The sequence below is a fragment of the Plectrocnemia conspersa genome, unplaced genomic scaffold, assembly GCF_051122295.1.
Source record: "Plectrocnemia conspersa isolate PC_06_02 unplaced genomic scaffold, ASM5112229v1 ptg000012l, whole genome shotgun sequence".
Taxonomy (NCBI): domain Eukaryota; kingdom Metazoa; phylum Arthropoda; class Insecta; order Trichoptera; family Polycentropodidae; genus Plectrocnemia; species Plectrocnemia conspersa.
In genome coordinates this window covers 13916481-13932687 of record NW_028277176.1, presented here as the reverse complement: position 1 = coordinate 13932687, position 16207 = coordinate 13916481, and the positions used below count along the sequence as shown (strand labels likewise).

At 34.3% G+C, this 16207-nt stretch overlaps 4 protein-coding genes across 4 annotated transcripts; 1 reads left to right on the top strand and 3 right to left on the bottom strand.

Moving 5' to 3' along the window:
* On the bottom strand, positions 1-2045 carry LOC148228302 (ELMO domain-containing protein 2). The gene is made up of 3 exons (XM_088200271.1): positions 1903-2045; positions 1138-1685; positions 1-1079 (listed from the first exon to the last, which is right to left on the bottom strand). The coding sequence occupies exons 2-3, from the start codon at positions 1663-1665 to the stop codon at positions 657-659; spliced, it is 951 nt and encodes a 316-aa protein (XP_088056397.1). The 5' UTR covers positions 1666-1685; positions 1903-2045; the 3' UTR covers positions 1-656.
* Positions 2046-3763: 1718 nt separating this feature from the next.
* LOC148228301 (histone-arginine methyltransferase METTL23-like) lies at positions 3764-5119 on the bottom strand. The gene is made up of 3 exons (XM_088200272.1): positions 4968-5119; positions 4712-4841; positions 3764-4654 (listed from the first exon to the last, which is right to left on the bottom strand). Exons 1-3 carry the CDS (start codon positions 5052-5054, stop codon positions 4200-4202), a joined length of 672 nt encoding a protein of 223 aa, XP_088056398.1. The 5' UTR covers positions 5055-5119; the 3' UTR covers positions 3764-4199.
* Positions 5120-7949: 2830 nt separating this feature from the next.
* On the top strand, positions 7950-11239 carry LOC148228300 (patched domain-containing protein 3-like). Its single transcript, XM_088200369.1, has one exon. The coding sequence runs from the start codon at positions 7956-7958 to the stop codon at positions 10827-10829; it is 2874 nt and encodes a 957-aa protein (XP_088056495.1). The 5' UTR covers positions 7950-7955; the 3' UTR covers positions 10830-11239.
* Positions 11240-13394: 2155 nt separating this feature from the next.
* LOC148228299 (small glutamine-rich tetratricopeptide repeat-containing protein alpha-like) lies at positions 13395-15627 on the bottom strand. The gene has a single exon (XM_088199904.1). The coding sequence runs from the start codon at positions 15571-15573 to the stop codon at positions 14581-14583; it is 993 nt and encodes a 330-aa protein (XP_088056030.1). The 5' UTR covers positions 15574-15627; the 3' UTR covers positions 13395-14580.
* Between the last annotated feature and the right edge of the window lie 580 nt (positions 15628-16207).

The following is a 16207-nucleotide window of genomic DNA, read 5'->3' as shown; positions in this document are numbered from 1 at the left end:
TTTAGGTATTAAACAATATAGTTTAATATCAATTATACATCGAGTAGAACACGTCCAGTTTTAAAATTCGAGATTACGTATTATAACTTTAAATCATCTTCACAGCCTTCCATCGTCGGCACTTATACCGTAATTGTGCTAAAAGGCAATTATTTATGAAAATTAATTTTTATCTTTATAATTAATAACCCAATCATCAACTTGGTCAGCTTGAATCTAAATAACTTATATTTAAATAGGTTGATAACATATTGTTGATTCACATTAATTTTTTAGCGACAACACTGATAAAATTTGTATAAAACATTTTATTATATTTTTAACATTACTCGGAACAATTACACCTAACATGTTTATTAAAAAAATATTTTTTCGAAATGCCTAATATAGTATGAAAAATGATATAAAAAAAAATCAGATATGTATATAAAATAAGTAGGAATAAAAAATATTAAGCTAGCCAAATTATCGTTAATATTTTAACTTATATTTTTAATATCTATTGTTAAAAAAGGTAGAGGACTAGAGGTCTATTTGTGAATTTAAGATTAAATTAATTGTAAATATCTTGTAAGAACATAAGTATCATATTAAAAGTACAATGAGAGCTCACACAAATCGTATAAATCTAAAATTCGACTAGGATTGCGATAAGCTTATACATTATCAACGTTAATATTGATTCTAAAAACTGTCGATTTGTTTTTTAAAGATTTTCTGATACTCTTTTCAAAATTATGCTGTATATGGGTGAATTCCATCATATTCTTTGGCTTGGATTCTATCCAAAATCTATCAAATTCGTAGAACAAATAACAATACAATCGATGGAAATTAACCATGGACGGAATTCCGTGAGAGACGTTATAAAGATGAGTTTTGGCCGAACCGTCTTTCATCAAAATATAAGCCATTGAAGTCAGATTTATGCCGACTACTGCGAACGTATATCCATATTTAGGATGATGGGAATGACTGAGCACATGACTAGCTGCACCTGGATATTCTCTAGCAAAAAACAAGAGGTTTTCTAAACCGAGCATGCCCATTCCTCGGAAATCAGTTTTAGGATCGTCGCCCTGAAACAAACGTTACATTTAAAAAATATATTTTACAAGTATTTCGGTGTTTATATACCTGAAAACCAATATCTTGCCATTGCTTTGTTATGCGACCTTCCAACGACTCGTGCGGCATAAGCATATTCCATAAATTCATAAGTTTATTTTCGTGTGCAGGTTGTTGGCAATTATAGTTTGTCGTGCGTAGCGTTTCCACTTCATGGAAAAGCTGCTGATAGCCCCATATAATTCTAATACACTTTTTAAAGTTAGGCGCAAAACTAGGATGGGAATGAGAGTTGATTTTCTTCACGTTCATTATCAGCTGAGCGGCGAGTTCCATTAATTCACTTAGCGTCGGAGTATGCAATCTGGCGTTATCAGCAATCTCGTCTAAGTGATCTAGTAACCTTCGAATGTGTTCACTTTTGGAGTTCCTTAAACTGTATTCGACGGCCATCGCTCTATCGGCGCCTGGACGTCCGCCGTAACATATTCTTTGCAACTCACACAATCCTGTTAATCTTCGTAACATACCTTTGATGAATGAGCGACCCCATACCATCAACGTTGACCAAACATATCGACAAACCGTCATAAACATTTTGTTAGTGTTTGCTATACCTAAAATAATTTAAAAAATATTATTTTTTCAAATCAAAACGATTGCCATTCATTTTATACTACTATTTGATCTAAATACGGCGCAATTTAATTAATAAGTTATAGGGTAATAAATATTAATTAAGAATCTACAATTAATTTGATATTTATTGTGTTGATAATAAACACATGTGCGATTTTAAACTATGTGAAGACGATAAGAAAATAAAATACTTACGAATTTGTAATAAAGTACGCGTGACGCTTTATAAATTAGATCTATATCGCACTTTTGTTGACATCGATGACAGTCGCTATGGGAGCGGAGTAAAAATTGACGTTTCTTGTATTTTGGCCATAAGTAAGTATTTTCTTGGCAGTGAAAGCATGATGCATTTCCACAAAAAAAAATGTAAAATGGTCCATAGTTTTCCTCAAATCTTTAGTAAACATGATACGGTTATCTTTTAATTTTAGAATAAATAGGGTATTATTCATTAGCCTTCAACATCTCCCCAAGGCAAATGTTTTTTTAAGTTTACTTTTTTATTTTTTTCTAATTTAAGGCATCTGACCTCAATTTTTTTATTAGTTTTTGAGGGTGGTGTGTCGTGGCCTTTATCATTAATTTTATTTTGTCCCCAAGAGATATACTGTTTTTTCAACATCTTTGTTATTTTTTACATATAAGATTCAGAAACCCGCGTCCAGGGGTGGTTCATCTTTAGGTCACAGAGGCCCACCTCACCAGTAATTGAAATGAATTATTTGAAATAATTTAGATTATAAAGTTTAATTATTTCATTAATATTAAAATCTAGTTCTTATTTGCGATTACATTAAAACTCCACTATCATAAATAATCCTATATAACATTTTTTCCCTTATAATTAAACACATACTTAATATTGAGTGTTTTCTACAAATTTTCAGGTGCTCAATTTAAATATCTATTTTTTTTAAAGATAATTACATTACAATTTAAGAATAAATGAAATAGATCACAGAATTATTGATAATTTTTATATATGCCTCCGTAAAGCTTGATCCGCCGCTGATGATAGCCGCTCAGATGTTTTACTTTGCTGGTCAATGTTGATTAGATGCAATGCTTACAATCACGCGTCGACTGACAAAAGACGCCATTTAGTTGCGTCAGAATACTCTCACTGATTTACGCTACCTATGACGAGAAAAGCATAGCAGATGAACGCAAGCAGGCCAAAGGGCTCGGCCCTTAGGGTACCGAAGGCCAAGGCTGCGACTGAGACAACAACATAATATCAGGGGGTGGTGTGATAAGGATTATATGCAATGTGACAAGGATTATTTGCAATGCATCCAAAGCAAAACAATGCAGGCCAGCCAACGAGAGCACATTTCCCCGTGCGCTAGGGAGAAATACTAATGAAACTCCAATAAAATATATAGTACTCCAGGGATGGGTCTCGCTCATCCGGCCGTCACAAGCTGTGTGCTCGCCCAAGGGTTGGACTCACAGGGCCGTAATACCGGTAACGGCAGTGATGCACGCAACGGAAAAACTAGTTAGACTTCCCGTCACTATAAATTATGTTATGATGGTTTTGGGCTTCTTTAGTTTGCATCATTGTTGAATGATAACAAGCCGATAATGAACAAAGGCCTTGGAAGAAGAACAAAGTTTACCAACAGGGTACTCATTATTGATCAATAGAATATTTTTTAAGTTTTGTCTGTAGTTCATTTTTTCAATTGAATCAATTTTTTTCTGTAATTAAATTTAAAAAAGACTAGAATAAAATTACAAACGGAAATCAAGACAACTACGTTTCGGTATAAGCTATACAAATAATTAAAGTTTAGATTTAATTTTCATAAGTTTTTGTACAGTAAACAACACAGCAAACCACAGTTGTATGTTATGGTTATTTACCAATTATAAATAAAAAACCTACTGTTTACAATTTATACTTACTAATATACTAATTAAATAATAATTTTGCATTGTGATATAATTCTGTTAAATTTGTGTATATCTTTAATTTTAGTGATAAGTTTGAATATAAAATATTTTATCTATTTACAAAACACTCCTATTCGTAAATAAAATGCATATACTTTGTAGTGTTATTTTATTATAACAATGTAAGTACGTCTTTTATCTAAGACTAAATAATTATTATACAAATACATTTATTAAATAATTATTATACAAATACATTTAATAAAACTATGAAGTACATACGTTCCTTCTAGTCTCTTTAAATGTTATTGTTTGGAATGTCGTAGAATGTTTAATAATTTAACAATTCATATATACATATTTTTTCTTATCGAATTGATTCAATCCTCGCTTATTTCTCACAAGTTTGATTCTTAAATATGTTTTGTCCACTTTCTGAATACACAATGTTGCATTGCAAACTTCTAGCTATGATTTGGATTTAACCTGTAATGATCCCTCCTCATTTTGATTCATTTCGTATTATCACCAATTTAATATTAATACTGCTTTACTCTCGATATTTTTTATTCAAGACATCAAAACACTAACTAATTTAATACAATTTCCAACAAATGGATAGAATGTTCTCCCATTAACTCTGTAAAATCTATACCACAAATTGCACCCAAAGAGTTCAAGTCAATAAGGTTAGCTTTTAAATTCCACTTTTTGAGTAAAGCTTCAATAGACCAATCTGAACTTCTCTCTTGATAAGTAAACAAAAACTTGCAATGATCCCTTTCCAAGAAGAATGAAATTGTTACTAAAATATCTTCAAATATGGCAGGATCGTAAAAGCAGTCCGAACTAATGATCAAATCGAATGGTCCTACTTTAAATAGGTTATTCAGAAACAATCCCCAAGTAAGTCCCGTAACCTCTACGTCTTTGCCTGGTGTCAATCCGTTCACTTCGCAACAATGATTTATATGAAGCAGCGACTTTGGAAGTGTCGAACTGTCCGTCAAAGTGACAGCAGCGCCACATTTGGCTGCAAGGATTCCTGAAATGTAATTCTAAATTATTTTTAATGCAATAAACATAAAATAAACACAATTACCGGGTAGAGCTGTTCCTGATCCTATCTCGAGGATTCTTTTACCGCATAAGTCCTTTCTTTGACTCCATAAGAACCAAGCCAATACAGGAGCTGAAGGCCACGTGTAAAATGAATAACTCGCTTGAAGTAACTAAAACCATATAGACAAAATAAACAAATATTTGAAATGTTCAAAACATTATCCTTGAAAAAATATTATTATCATTATAAATAATAACATTGATAAGATGAACTTAATTACAGATTGAATATTTACCTCTGGCACGAGTACTTCGACTGGAGCAGTCGAATTTGCGCGAAAAACAAACTTTTTGGTGTGCGACGGCGCGTTGACACCGCTCATTCTTGTCAAACGAAGCGGTCTTAACAGCTTGATTCGTGACTATGCATACATAACATACATATACTTATTACACAAATAGCGATGATTCATTAAATTGAATAAACTGACATTTTAAACATATATCTATGGTAATAAATAATGAATGTAATATTGTTTTTTAAAAAATCGACATTAGAATATTTTTTTCTGTAATCGAATTTTTGCGGACAGTATATTTCCGGATAAGATTTTTGCGGAAACTGATTATTCCATACCAAAATTATTTTTCAAATTATATAAAAAAATTTCGAAACATTTGGAATATCTAAATTTTTAATGCGCAAGTTCAATTTATCGATCGATTTAAAATTAAATCCAATGAATCATTTTTTACTTCGTGAGAAAAACGCAAAAACCGTCTGTTGAAGTTTTGATATTAATAAATTAATTGCTATTAAAGTAAAAAAAATGTTTTCCAAGTTACTATTATACACTAGTTCATGGTAACTTGGAAAACATGATTAAAGAAAACTGTAAAAATAACATTCTTTTGTTTTATAATCTTCACAGTTTTTAATCATAATAGCTAATAATAATATTGTCTGTCAATACATTTTACTTGAACTCGGGATTATATTTTACTATTTATAAATATATATAAATACAAGTTTAAAATGTATTATCGTTTTCCTTATAATATTGTCATAAGAGAATTTAGTTTAGGTTTAAGTTTAGGTTTTACCAATATATACCAAATATAACTTGCTCTATCGATGGGTGATTTACAACACTGCGTAGGTATTAATAATTCTGTTGATTTTTTCAACTGTCGAATTCTTTAAAACTAATAAAATGCCCTTGCAAAAAGTGTTATTATAAATTTTGCGCATCATCGGCTCTTTTGAACCTGGAAATGCGTGGAGTTAATTTTTTCTCCTTATATAATAAAGTAATACATTTCATTAATTTGCAATAATACATTAAATTAAAGTATTTAATAAATAAATGTGAATCAATTAATTTCTACGTCATACGTAAGTAAATAAATAATTTTCATAAATTTATAAGAATTAATACTTAACACTAAAAAATAATACTTTGCAGTAAAATAAATACTTTGCACTAAATGATCTTGATGTTTTACCACTGGTATACATTTCGTAATTAAATAAAATGTTGAGAATTTCTGATCGTTTTTAAAAGCTAAAACATTAGATAACATAAATATGTTCAGCGATGAACTGGCTAGTGAAGAAATAGTGGCGATGAAACGTCCTAGACCAGGGCTCGGCAACCTATGACCCGCGGGTCACCAAGTGACCCGTTTGATGATTTGAAGTGACCCATTTCAGTTCCGCTAATATAATTTTTTTAACGTGTTACGATGTCACGACTAGACCACATATATGGTTGTTAGGACCAAAAATATTCACCGACCCGGATAGTCTTTTTAATAGTCACATTTTAATTATTTTGACTCACAGCCAAAAAAGGTTGCCGAGGCCTGTCCTAGACCCTTATTTCACCGCTCCATTTTAAATTTCATTGAAATTGGAGCAATATTTACTAAAACATAAATAAAAAATCACATTTATTTAACGGATAAAATGACAAACAATATAATACGTTAACTGAAAATTTATTTTTTTATGTTGAAGTTATCATTTATTATAATTGCATATTTAATTTGAAAGTTAAACAATTTAAATGTTTACGATTTTTTATTTTTAAAAAATATTTGATGCGGAATAATTAGTATTCACAAAATTCTTATCCTGAAATATTTTGTTCAAAATAATCACCGAACTGTTTACTTCTTACCCAGCTATAGTTTTTTTCCAAATGGATGGTGACGCGTAGCAATTACACACAGGTTGAGTCATTGCACAATTATTTATTGAAGTATAGTTTATTTACATGTTAGAATATGATGATGGTGATGCGGTGCCAGTCGTAGTTTTCACGTCGAGCTCCGTCAAAGTAAAGTGCTGCGCTCCGTCGCTATCACGTCAGTGCCGCTTAGTGTTTGTTATAATAAAATATATAAATAGGCCCTCATAGTTTGTTTTTAACTTTGATCTTAGTTATGAAGGTAGAACTTTGGATCACATAATATTTATTCGATGTAATCTAACGCTTTGCGAAGCAAACAAAGAAATCGTGTATATTAAAATAACTTATACATACCACTGTTCTTTTTATCAATGTTGTTTACGAGTCCTATCTATGTGAATGAAAAATATATATAATATTAGGAGCTGCTTAATTTATTGTGTGTAAATAATATATGTATGTTAAGAAATGTATTTGTTTTTTGGTAATTAAAGCGCCTCTATTCAAGGGTAACAGCGTCCCAGGCAGCCACTTGTATCGCCTAATCCTTAAGCGGGTCATGGTTTTATGAAATCCTAATTTTGTTATTTAATTATATAGTTTTAAATAAAAATGATTTATTTCACAAGATATTATTATTGTTTAATCTTTATTACAATCATCACGCTTGTAGGCAGCGATTAATGTTATCTTTTTTTGACCTAATATTTTTACGTTGTTTTAAGCTTTAAATCTTTATCATCTAATCTTGACCTTGACGAATGCACTGCATAAAATCAGTCGATTAATATTTAAGTCACGTTCAGCTAACAAATGCTGTAAAGCAATGACTCGCATTAAAACATAATAAATATCAGATTTTCTCAATGTCAACGATATCTATAGAGACAAAACGGGTGATTTTATTTTCGAAGTTATATTAATATAAATAAGTATTGTTTGTTAATCGATATTTTATAGTTAATGTCATTGAAGTTCAAATAGTGATATTAAAACGGTTTTATCTGCAAAATATAGAATAAAATTTAATTGCGGATTATTTTAGGTTATTCTGATAATTTATTACTGGCAACAATAGCTTGTTATGACATGTGTCAGTTGTTCGTCGGCAATGGTGCTGTGAGCATGTCTACAGAGGAACGCCGCCGTAGTCAATGGAAATGGAAAGAGTTGCCGACGTTGTTCGTCAGGTCCGTGGAACGAGCATTTTACCTATTGGGAGTCAACATCTGTCACAGACCATGGACTTGCGTCTTCACCTGTTTAGGAATCACGATATTGTCTGCTGGTCTTCTGTTCGGAATTGGCATATGCAAAGAAAGCAGCCCTTTTAGACTGTGGGTCCCTCAGCAGTCTCGATTCGCGATAGACACTCACTGGTTGGCCAATCGGTTCGGAGTTGTCTTACGTCCTCAATATCTACTCGTCGCCTCTCCCGATGGAGATGTCCTACGAGGAGACTTATTGGCACGCCTTGCTGAATTTTATAACGAAGTTATGCAGATTACGACACCGTCGTATAAAGACGTGTGCTTCAAAGTTCCAGTAATCACGTCCATATCTTCTATGACGCGGAAGAAAAGAAACATCAACGATACAGATTTCTCTGTATTTGACGACGCCTTTTTCGATAACGATCTGGAGAGTCAAACGTCTAAACCGTTCGATCCAAGCGTGGATATTGATCCGTCTTATTATTGCCATATCTTATCGAAATTACCACCGGTATGTTTATCGGTAAGCTTACTAGATCTATGGAGTTTTGATTCAACAATCATAAAGAACATGACTCGCGAAGATTTGACGAGGGACATTGATAAAACAGTCACTAGTCCGAATACTGGACATCCAGTCGATTATAAAAAAACTTTGGGAGGAATAAATAACAATTCAAACGGAAGTTTATCTTCAGCCGAAGCCGTATTAATGACATGGTTTGTTTTTGTTAATTTTACTGAGTCGCACAACGCTACGGACGTCGGAAACGACGCCGGTACTGAAGAATGGGCTTCGAAGGCCGCTTTGGATTGGGAGAATAAATTTTTGAATATTTTAAATAATTTATCTTTGGAAGAATATAACGCCACTGCCTTTTATGAAGCTGGACGTAGCTTTGGCGATTTGAGCGGTGAACTTATGTTCCAGGATGCTGATAAACTAGTCATAGGGATAATTTTAATGTTTATTTATATACAGCTGATCTTATCCAAGTTCAATTGGATCGAAGTCAAGCTTACGTTGGGAAGTATCGGGCTTTTATGCGTAGGAATGGCTTTGATCGTTTCGTTTTCGATTTGCTCATTGTTCGGAGTGCCTCAAGGTCCAGTTCATAATTCCTTACCATTTCTATTGATGGGTCTCGGAATTGACGATATGTTCGTAATGAAAGCTTGTTGGGATCACCTAACACCGAGAGAGAGACGATTACCCATGCCTAATCAAATAGGTCTGATGCTTCAACACGCCGGAGTATCGATAGTCGTCACGTCTTTCACCGACATTATAGCATTCTTAGTAGGCGCCATCACTATACTTCCGTCTCTTGGGTCTTTCTGTATATACGCCGCCGTAGGCGTTTTCTTTATCTTTATCTTTTCTGTTACATTTTACGTGGCGATTTTCGTGTTGGATTTGAAGCGGATGGAGAGTAAGCGTAATGGTGTATTAATTTGCATCAAGCATCCAAATTATGAGATTTCTAAAAGCGGTAAATCTGTGTCTGAATTCATTATGCACGAATTATATCTTAGATTTATTTTAACTAAGCCTATCAAATTTGTTATTATAACCTTTTCCATAATCATGTCCGGCTTTAGTTTAGTGGCGCTTCTGAGATTAGAACAAAGGTTCGATCCTGCGTGGTTCTTACCGGATAATTCATACTATAGTAAGTTCTTAGGTATGCGAAACACATACTATCCTGAAATGGGACACGAGGGATCAATATTCATCGGTGCTATAAATTATAGTGAAGAGTTACCAAAAATATATAATATGATAAACAAATTATCGAACGAGACTGATATTATTCACAATTTAGATCCTTGGACCTTAGCTTTTAAATCATATGTTTCGCTCAATTTTAATCTTAACGTCGAAGAAGATCGTTTGACTGAAGACGAGTGGAAGAGATATTTATCTAAATTTTTATTCAGTCCTTCGGGGAGTAGGTATATACTTAATTTTAAGTTTGATAAGCAGTTAAAATGCGGTGAGCTGCTTTCGGCCGTCAGTGTTTCGAGAGTCGATTTTAGATTTAAGGTTTTTAGCGATCCAAAGATATATTTACCAGCTAAACGTCGTCTATTTGAAATAGTAGACGGAGCAAATTTTACGACTGGCGAAAGATTTGCTACAGTTTGGGCTAAAATATTCGCCAATTGGGAAACCGACGAAGTAATACAGAATGAAGTCGAGCGGAATCTCGAATTGGCTTTAGCTTGTGTCATGTTTTGCACGCTACTTTTGATAGTCAATATTCAAATGTGTTTCTGGATATTCATGTGCGTTCTCTTGACTCTAGTGAACGTCGGCGGATGGATGCAAAGATGGGGACTCACGGTAGATATTGTGACATGCGTGGGACTGGAACTCGGTATCGGATTCTGTGTAGATTACGCCGCTCACATCGGTCATACGTTCCTCACTATACAAGGTTCTCGTGACGAACGAGCGCTCGATACAGTAACTTCTATAGGAGCCGCCGTTCTTTACGGAGGCGGGTCTACTTTACTCTCTCTCTCCATACTCAGTGTTTCCGAGACGTACATTTTCAAGACGTTCTTTAAAATATTCTTCTTGGTTATTACGTTCGGTTTGTTCAACGGACTTTTCCTATTACCTGTGGTGCTAAGTTTGATAGGACCTAATGCGTATCCTAAGAATAAAGATGATAAATGTAAAGATAACGAAGGGGAAGAAATGGAGATCATTCATTTGAGCCAAGTTTATAATACTCAGTAAGTTTTAACTCCAAGATAAGCAATGAATCACAAATACTAATATAATTCAAATGAAGTCACGAGTATTGTTTACTTTGACCTATGATTAACGAGTTATCTGTGATATTTATTCCCAACGCTTTTGTTAAATGATAAATGTACCAATAACAAATTGACTAAACTATATTATGTACTAATATTAAGCATTTTACTGTATGTTTATAAAAAAAATCACTATTGTCTTTCGTTCAAAATAAAGAAAACGCTTATTTGATAATTAAAAATGTAATTTACAATAATCTAATTAAAGATTATTAAATAAAATGTGCCAGTAATGCTATAATTATTGTTAAAATATTTTGTCAAAAATATTTATGACTGTGTTTTTATACTGTATTTGTAATTAAAATATATATATTTTTAGATTACAAACATGCTGTTGTTTATTACTCCAGTAATTTATCAATTGAACAAATTATGAGTGTATGTATGATTGTGTAAGGTCATAGTTTAATGATTGTCGAGTGATATCACCACTTGACTGACATGCGTGCCAACTTAGTGTTGTTTCTCTTTTACGGCTATTAATCGCTTTGGGTAAATTGCGAATTTTCTCGAAAAATCAAAATTACAGAATGTAATATATTGTCAGATAAAAAAAATGTATATGTGATAAAATATTAAAGTAATAATTGAGATAACTCCTAATGCTGTCATGATAATTACAATTTTTTATTTAAGCTTCAAGATAGTATTAAATTAATGATTTAAATTAAAATTGAAGTAGCAAATATTATATTAAATAATACCTCGTTATTCTTATAATAATACCTTGATATAGTAAAATGTAAAATATTTCCCGATAAACTATAAAAAATCAAAACATATCATTAACATTGAATAAATTATAGATAATTTAAGCTAAGTCAAGATTATTATTGTATCAGGTTTTTCCAAAGTTTGCATTTTTTTAAGGTGCAGATAAAATGAGTTAAAAAATAATACGTGTCACACTTTTAATAAATTATATATTCTTCATTTTTTTTACAATTATTCTCCACATGTTAATCATTTTTTTATATCTGATTTGAAAAGTAATGTATTTTTGGAAGCAATAGATTCTTCAATGACTTTTTTATATCCATTTTTGTAAAATATATTTTTCACCTAAAATCTGTTGTAGAGATCTTATAGACAACAATCGATTGGAGCAATGTCCGAAGAATACAGTGGGTGAGAAAGGAGTTCCTAAGATGAGGGCGAGCGCTGTCTTGGTGTAAAATTACCCTTCTTTGATTTATGAGGGAAGGTCTTTTTATGGTCAGAGTCGCTTTTAAATGAATGTGTGTCGTTATTATCTGCCAATAATTCATAATGAATTATGCCCTTCATATTAAATGCATAACATTATCTTATTGGTGTGTAATCCTGTTCTCACTGTAACCACTGCCTTTTACATCACGTGTAAAAGTAAAGGATTCACTTCTCACCTCCAGTCAAGATTCTGTTCTAGAATCATGATTGGAATATTGATATACACTGCGCAGGGTTTTTCCGACAATTTATAAGATACCTAATTTTTTTAAATGTCTATGAATTGATGTAGGCTTCCGTGCCGTTATCTGCTTTGATGGCAGCCTCACCAACAACTTCTAGATACTAGAAGGCGGGTAGTCTACCCGCCTTCACATATATATTTAATGTCAAAACACATTTGGCACTTACTAAATTTAATGGCATCCCTGCCCATTGCATTACAGATGTTATGACCTAGTTAACTCCTAATATAGCTTAACTGAAATTATTTTATTTCTACTGCCATTGAATTGAAAATATCGAAATAAAAAATACTTCATTTCTAAAGATCATCATGACACGACCACCGTTAACAAACACCGAAAGAATGGTGAAATTATGTTATTTATAAAAAGTTATACATTTTTGAAGATGTAAGAAAAATTGCAGACTTATATAAATGTTTGACAATTTTTGTATCTATACAACACAATATTTGGCAAAATTCATATATAGTAGATCCCCCATTAACATGTTAAATTGGGGACTTGCTATTTGGGTGCCCGTTACTTTATGTGCGAGCGATCCAAAGGGAGGATATTCACCACACACCTGATTCGTACGTACGTATTGCAAAAAATTGTATTAGTATTTTCTAGTCCCTCAACTATACGCACCCAAATAGCATGTCCACAATTTACCGTGTTATTGGGGGATCTGCTGTAATGATCTTCAATAAGGATTCGATTTTTAGATATCATTGTTTTTGTTGAAAAACAAAGGTGAAATACTAAAAATATTTTTTGATTGCATTTTTATTTAGATTAAATGTTTTTACACTAAAATGGATTATTTTAGCAGTTGAAAAGTTTAATCTTAACCTTAATCTACCTAATTATTCTTTATATTATAAAATTGGACATAACCTAATTCCTACATAAATATAAGTGGTCCTATTCAGCCTTATCAGTCATCGCTGGAGACAGATTGTAATGTGTTACATATTTTCATCATTACAACATATTTGCATGTATATTCTGATAGAAAGGATTATAAAATAAATACGCCGATAACCAAGCAACATTTTTTTTATTAGTTAAATGGGGTTTACAAGGTATTTTTATTTTCGCTGCACGCCCCTATAGATCGTTTCGTAAAAATATAACAAAACTTCAAGTCTTCGAATGACGCATCGAGAGAGGAACACGCTAACGCCGCTACGTATTTAAAAAAATATGTGATAAAACTCCCGATGATTTGTATAAAACTACTACTAGAAAATGCGCACGTTCAACTCTCTCAATCGTCACAATATATATATATACTACATATATATATATATATATATATATAGTCTCTTCTGTTTACAAACCACTTATTTTTACAGAATCGCTTTCCAATAACCATTTAAATAGAATAAATGTAGAGTAACGGTGCTGACAAAGCTGAAAAGCTTTAATTTATTATATTCGATATCAATCTAAAACTAAACATATGACTGCTCATAGAAATTGTTAGCAAAGTCGTCGACATATCGGAAGTTAAGAGACAACGAAAGTGAAATTGTTTGCACGTTACGTATCATAAATTTATGGAATATTTACATTTGCACACTGTAGTCGTTCTTTTATTTTGACTAGGACTTTATATAAATTGTATTCGAATAAGTCAGGTATTTCAATATATAAAATAAAACAATTATTTGTCGATAAGTTGTTTTCGTTTGAAACCTAAAAATAAAAATGCATTTACATCGGTGATGGTAAATAAATTATAGCTATTAGGCGTTTTTAAAATAATGCAATTATGCTCCGTTTTTGTTGGAAATGTACTGAATATAAATAAGTTTGAATCGTAACAGAAGCAATATTTTTATCAACGCCTCAGCCGAATTGGAAACTTGACATTATTCATAATAATTCAAATGCCTGGGAAAGTTGTACCACATCCTCTTTATTCACTGAATGTATCTTTCGAATTTTTGTTCCGAATAATAGTCTGGAAGTGGAAGACATAGAAGTATATATATTATATATATTTATTTGTCCATTATTAGTAGTACGTGTAGTGGAGCAGTAAAGTAAAATAATAAAAAAAAAAATATTTTAAGGGATAACGATGAAGAGTGTTCCCTAGTCAGAAATCAGAAGTAATGAATATTTACCATCACTAATGCTCGGCGTCTAATGAGAATATTTGGTTTCTGGTATCGACGCGGTGAATCGCTTATTGAATGTATGCATATAAAAAGAGAATGTCTATTGGGGAGGTTTGGGTGGCGGATTCTGCGGAGGCGGCCCGCCGCCCATCTGTTGCCGCAGCTGCTCGACTAGCTCCGGATTCGCTTGCTGCATCTGCTGGGCCAGCTGCTGGCCGGCGCGAAGCAGGGCGTCGAGTCCCACGCCTCCCGGCGCGCTGCCCTCCGCCGGCGGCGCCTCTCCGGCCGCCGGAGGGGCGGCCGCGTCGCCGATCAGCCTCGACAGAATGTTCTGGAGGCCGGGGTCGCCGAGCATCTGAGCGGCCACATTGGCCAAGTTTTGGTTCTGGAAAAGCGAATCGAGACCGGGGAAAGGCTGCGGCTGGCGGCGCGACAAGGTCTTCTCGGTGACGGCCAAGTTGTTGCGGTAGGCTTCGTTCTGCGGCTCGAGCTGGCAGGCTATCCGATAGGCCTCCCGGGCTTCGACGTGGCGGTCCAGATTGGTGAGCGCCAGGCCGAGGCGGCCGTACGCCCTGGCATACTTCGGATTCAGCGCCAGTGCTTTCTTGCAGTCGTCAATGGCGGCCTCGTTGTCGTTGAGCGAGGAGTGGGCCGCGGCGCGGTTGCAGAAGTAGATGGCGTTAGTGGCGTCCAAGGCCACGGCGCTCGTGTACTTCTCCAGCGCTTCGGTAAACTGATTGGCTTTCATCAGATTGTTACCTTCGTTCTTGAGCGCCTCCGCCTCGGCTTTGGCTTCAGGAGCGGGGGGCGCGGGTGAGGGGGAGGGGGCCGCCGACATTGACACGGGCGGCGCCGCCATCGCGATCCCCTGCGCCACGAAGGTGCCGCCCCACGAGCCCGCGTTGCCCGCGCGCCACACTTCGACCAGATCGCGCGATTCGGAAATGGCCGCCTCGGTCAGGCCGTATGAAGTTTCGACGCATTGCGCCGCCACGGTGAGACCCTCGGCGGCGTCGGCGCTCAGCCCCTCGGCCGCTCGCGGACTGCGCAGGAAGGCCGCAATGCTGGCCGCCAACCGCTGTTGTTCGGACATTTCGCCGGCGAAATTTGCGCACGCTGGCCCGGGGAGAGCGACGCGCGAGCGACTGTAATCGTGCGGTGACTCGCGAACGACCTCAACTCGCTGTGCTTTTTAATTTCAACTCCGATCTAAGTAGTACATTTAATTCAAATTTTAAAAATATTACTTGATATACCGACCCTTTGAGTGTATCTGTCATCCTATTTTTAGAGATTTAGCATTTAGACGGCTTCCGTAAATGATATCACAGATTTTTCGTGAATTTTTTACTCCCCCCGCCCCCTAATTCTGTAACATAATTTATAAAAGCCACCTTAAATAAATATTTTGTTCTACAAAACTAAATGCGTAGATTAAGCAACATTTTATTAGCATTTCGTTAGTGTAGCGAACGACCGAAGTTAATCAGTATTGGGCGTAGTCGGTACACACTTGAATCGGTGATCGCTTAAAAAAATTCTAAAATGTCTGGAAATAATGTTTATTTGAGTTTATTATAATAAAGTATAATACATTTAAATAAGTATTATATAAAATAAAATGCGCATTTATTATAAGCATTTAAAAAATAAAAAGTAATCCAACTTAAAATTCCGATTTGAAAAAACACAAATTTAAGGATTTCTACGGATTTTTTTTCAAACTC

What these genes read in the sequence shown, in the direction of transcription:
- LOC148228302 (XM_088200271.1), bottom strand. Translation starts at nt 1,665, where the DNA reads ATGTTTATGACGGTTTGTCGATATGTTTGGTCAACGTTGATGGTATGG. An exon ending in GGCAAGATATTGGTTTTCAG is followed by an intron (nt 1,080 to 1,137) that starts GTATATAAACAC and finishes CGTTTGTTTCAG; the next exon opens with GGCGACGATCCTAAAACTGA.
- LOC148228301 (XM_088200272.1), bottom strand. Translation starts at nt 5,054, where the DNA reads ATGAGCGGTGTCAACGCGCCGTCGCACACCAAAAAGTTTGTTTTTCGC. An exon ending in TCGAAGTACTCGTGCCAGAG is followed by an intron (nt 4,842 to 4,967) that starts GTAAATATTCAA and finishes ATATGGTTTTAG; the next exon opens with TTACTTCAAGCGAGTTATTC. An exon ending in ATCAGGAACAGCTCTACCCG is followed by an intron (nt 4,655 to 4,711) that starts GTAATTGTGTTT and finishes ATTACATTTCAG; the next exon opens with GAATCCTTGCAGCCAAATGT.
- LOC148228300 (XM_088200369.1), top strand. Translation starts at nt 7,956, where the DNA reads ATGTGTCAGTTGTTCGTCGGCAATGGTGCTGTGAGCATGTCTACAGAG.
- LOC148228299 (XM_088199904.1), bottom strand. Translation starts at nt 15,573, where the DNA reads ATGTCCGAACAACAGCGGTTGGCGGCCAGCATTGCGGCCTTCCTGCGC.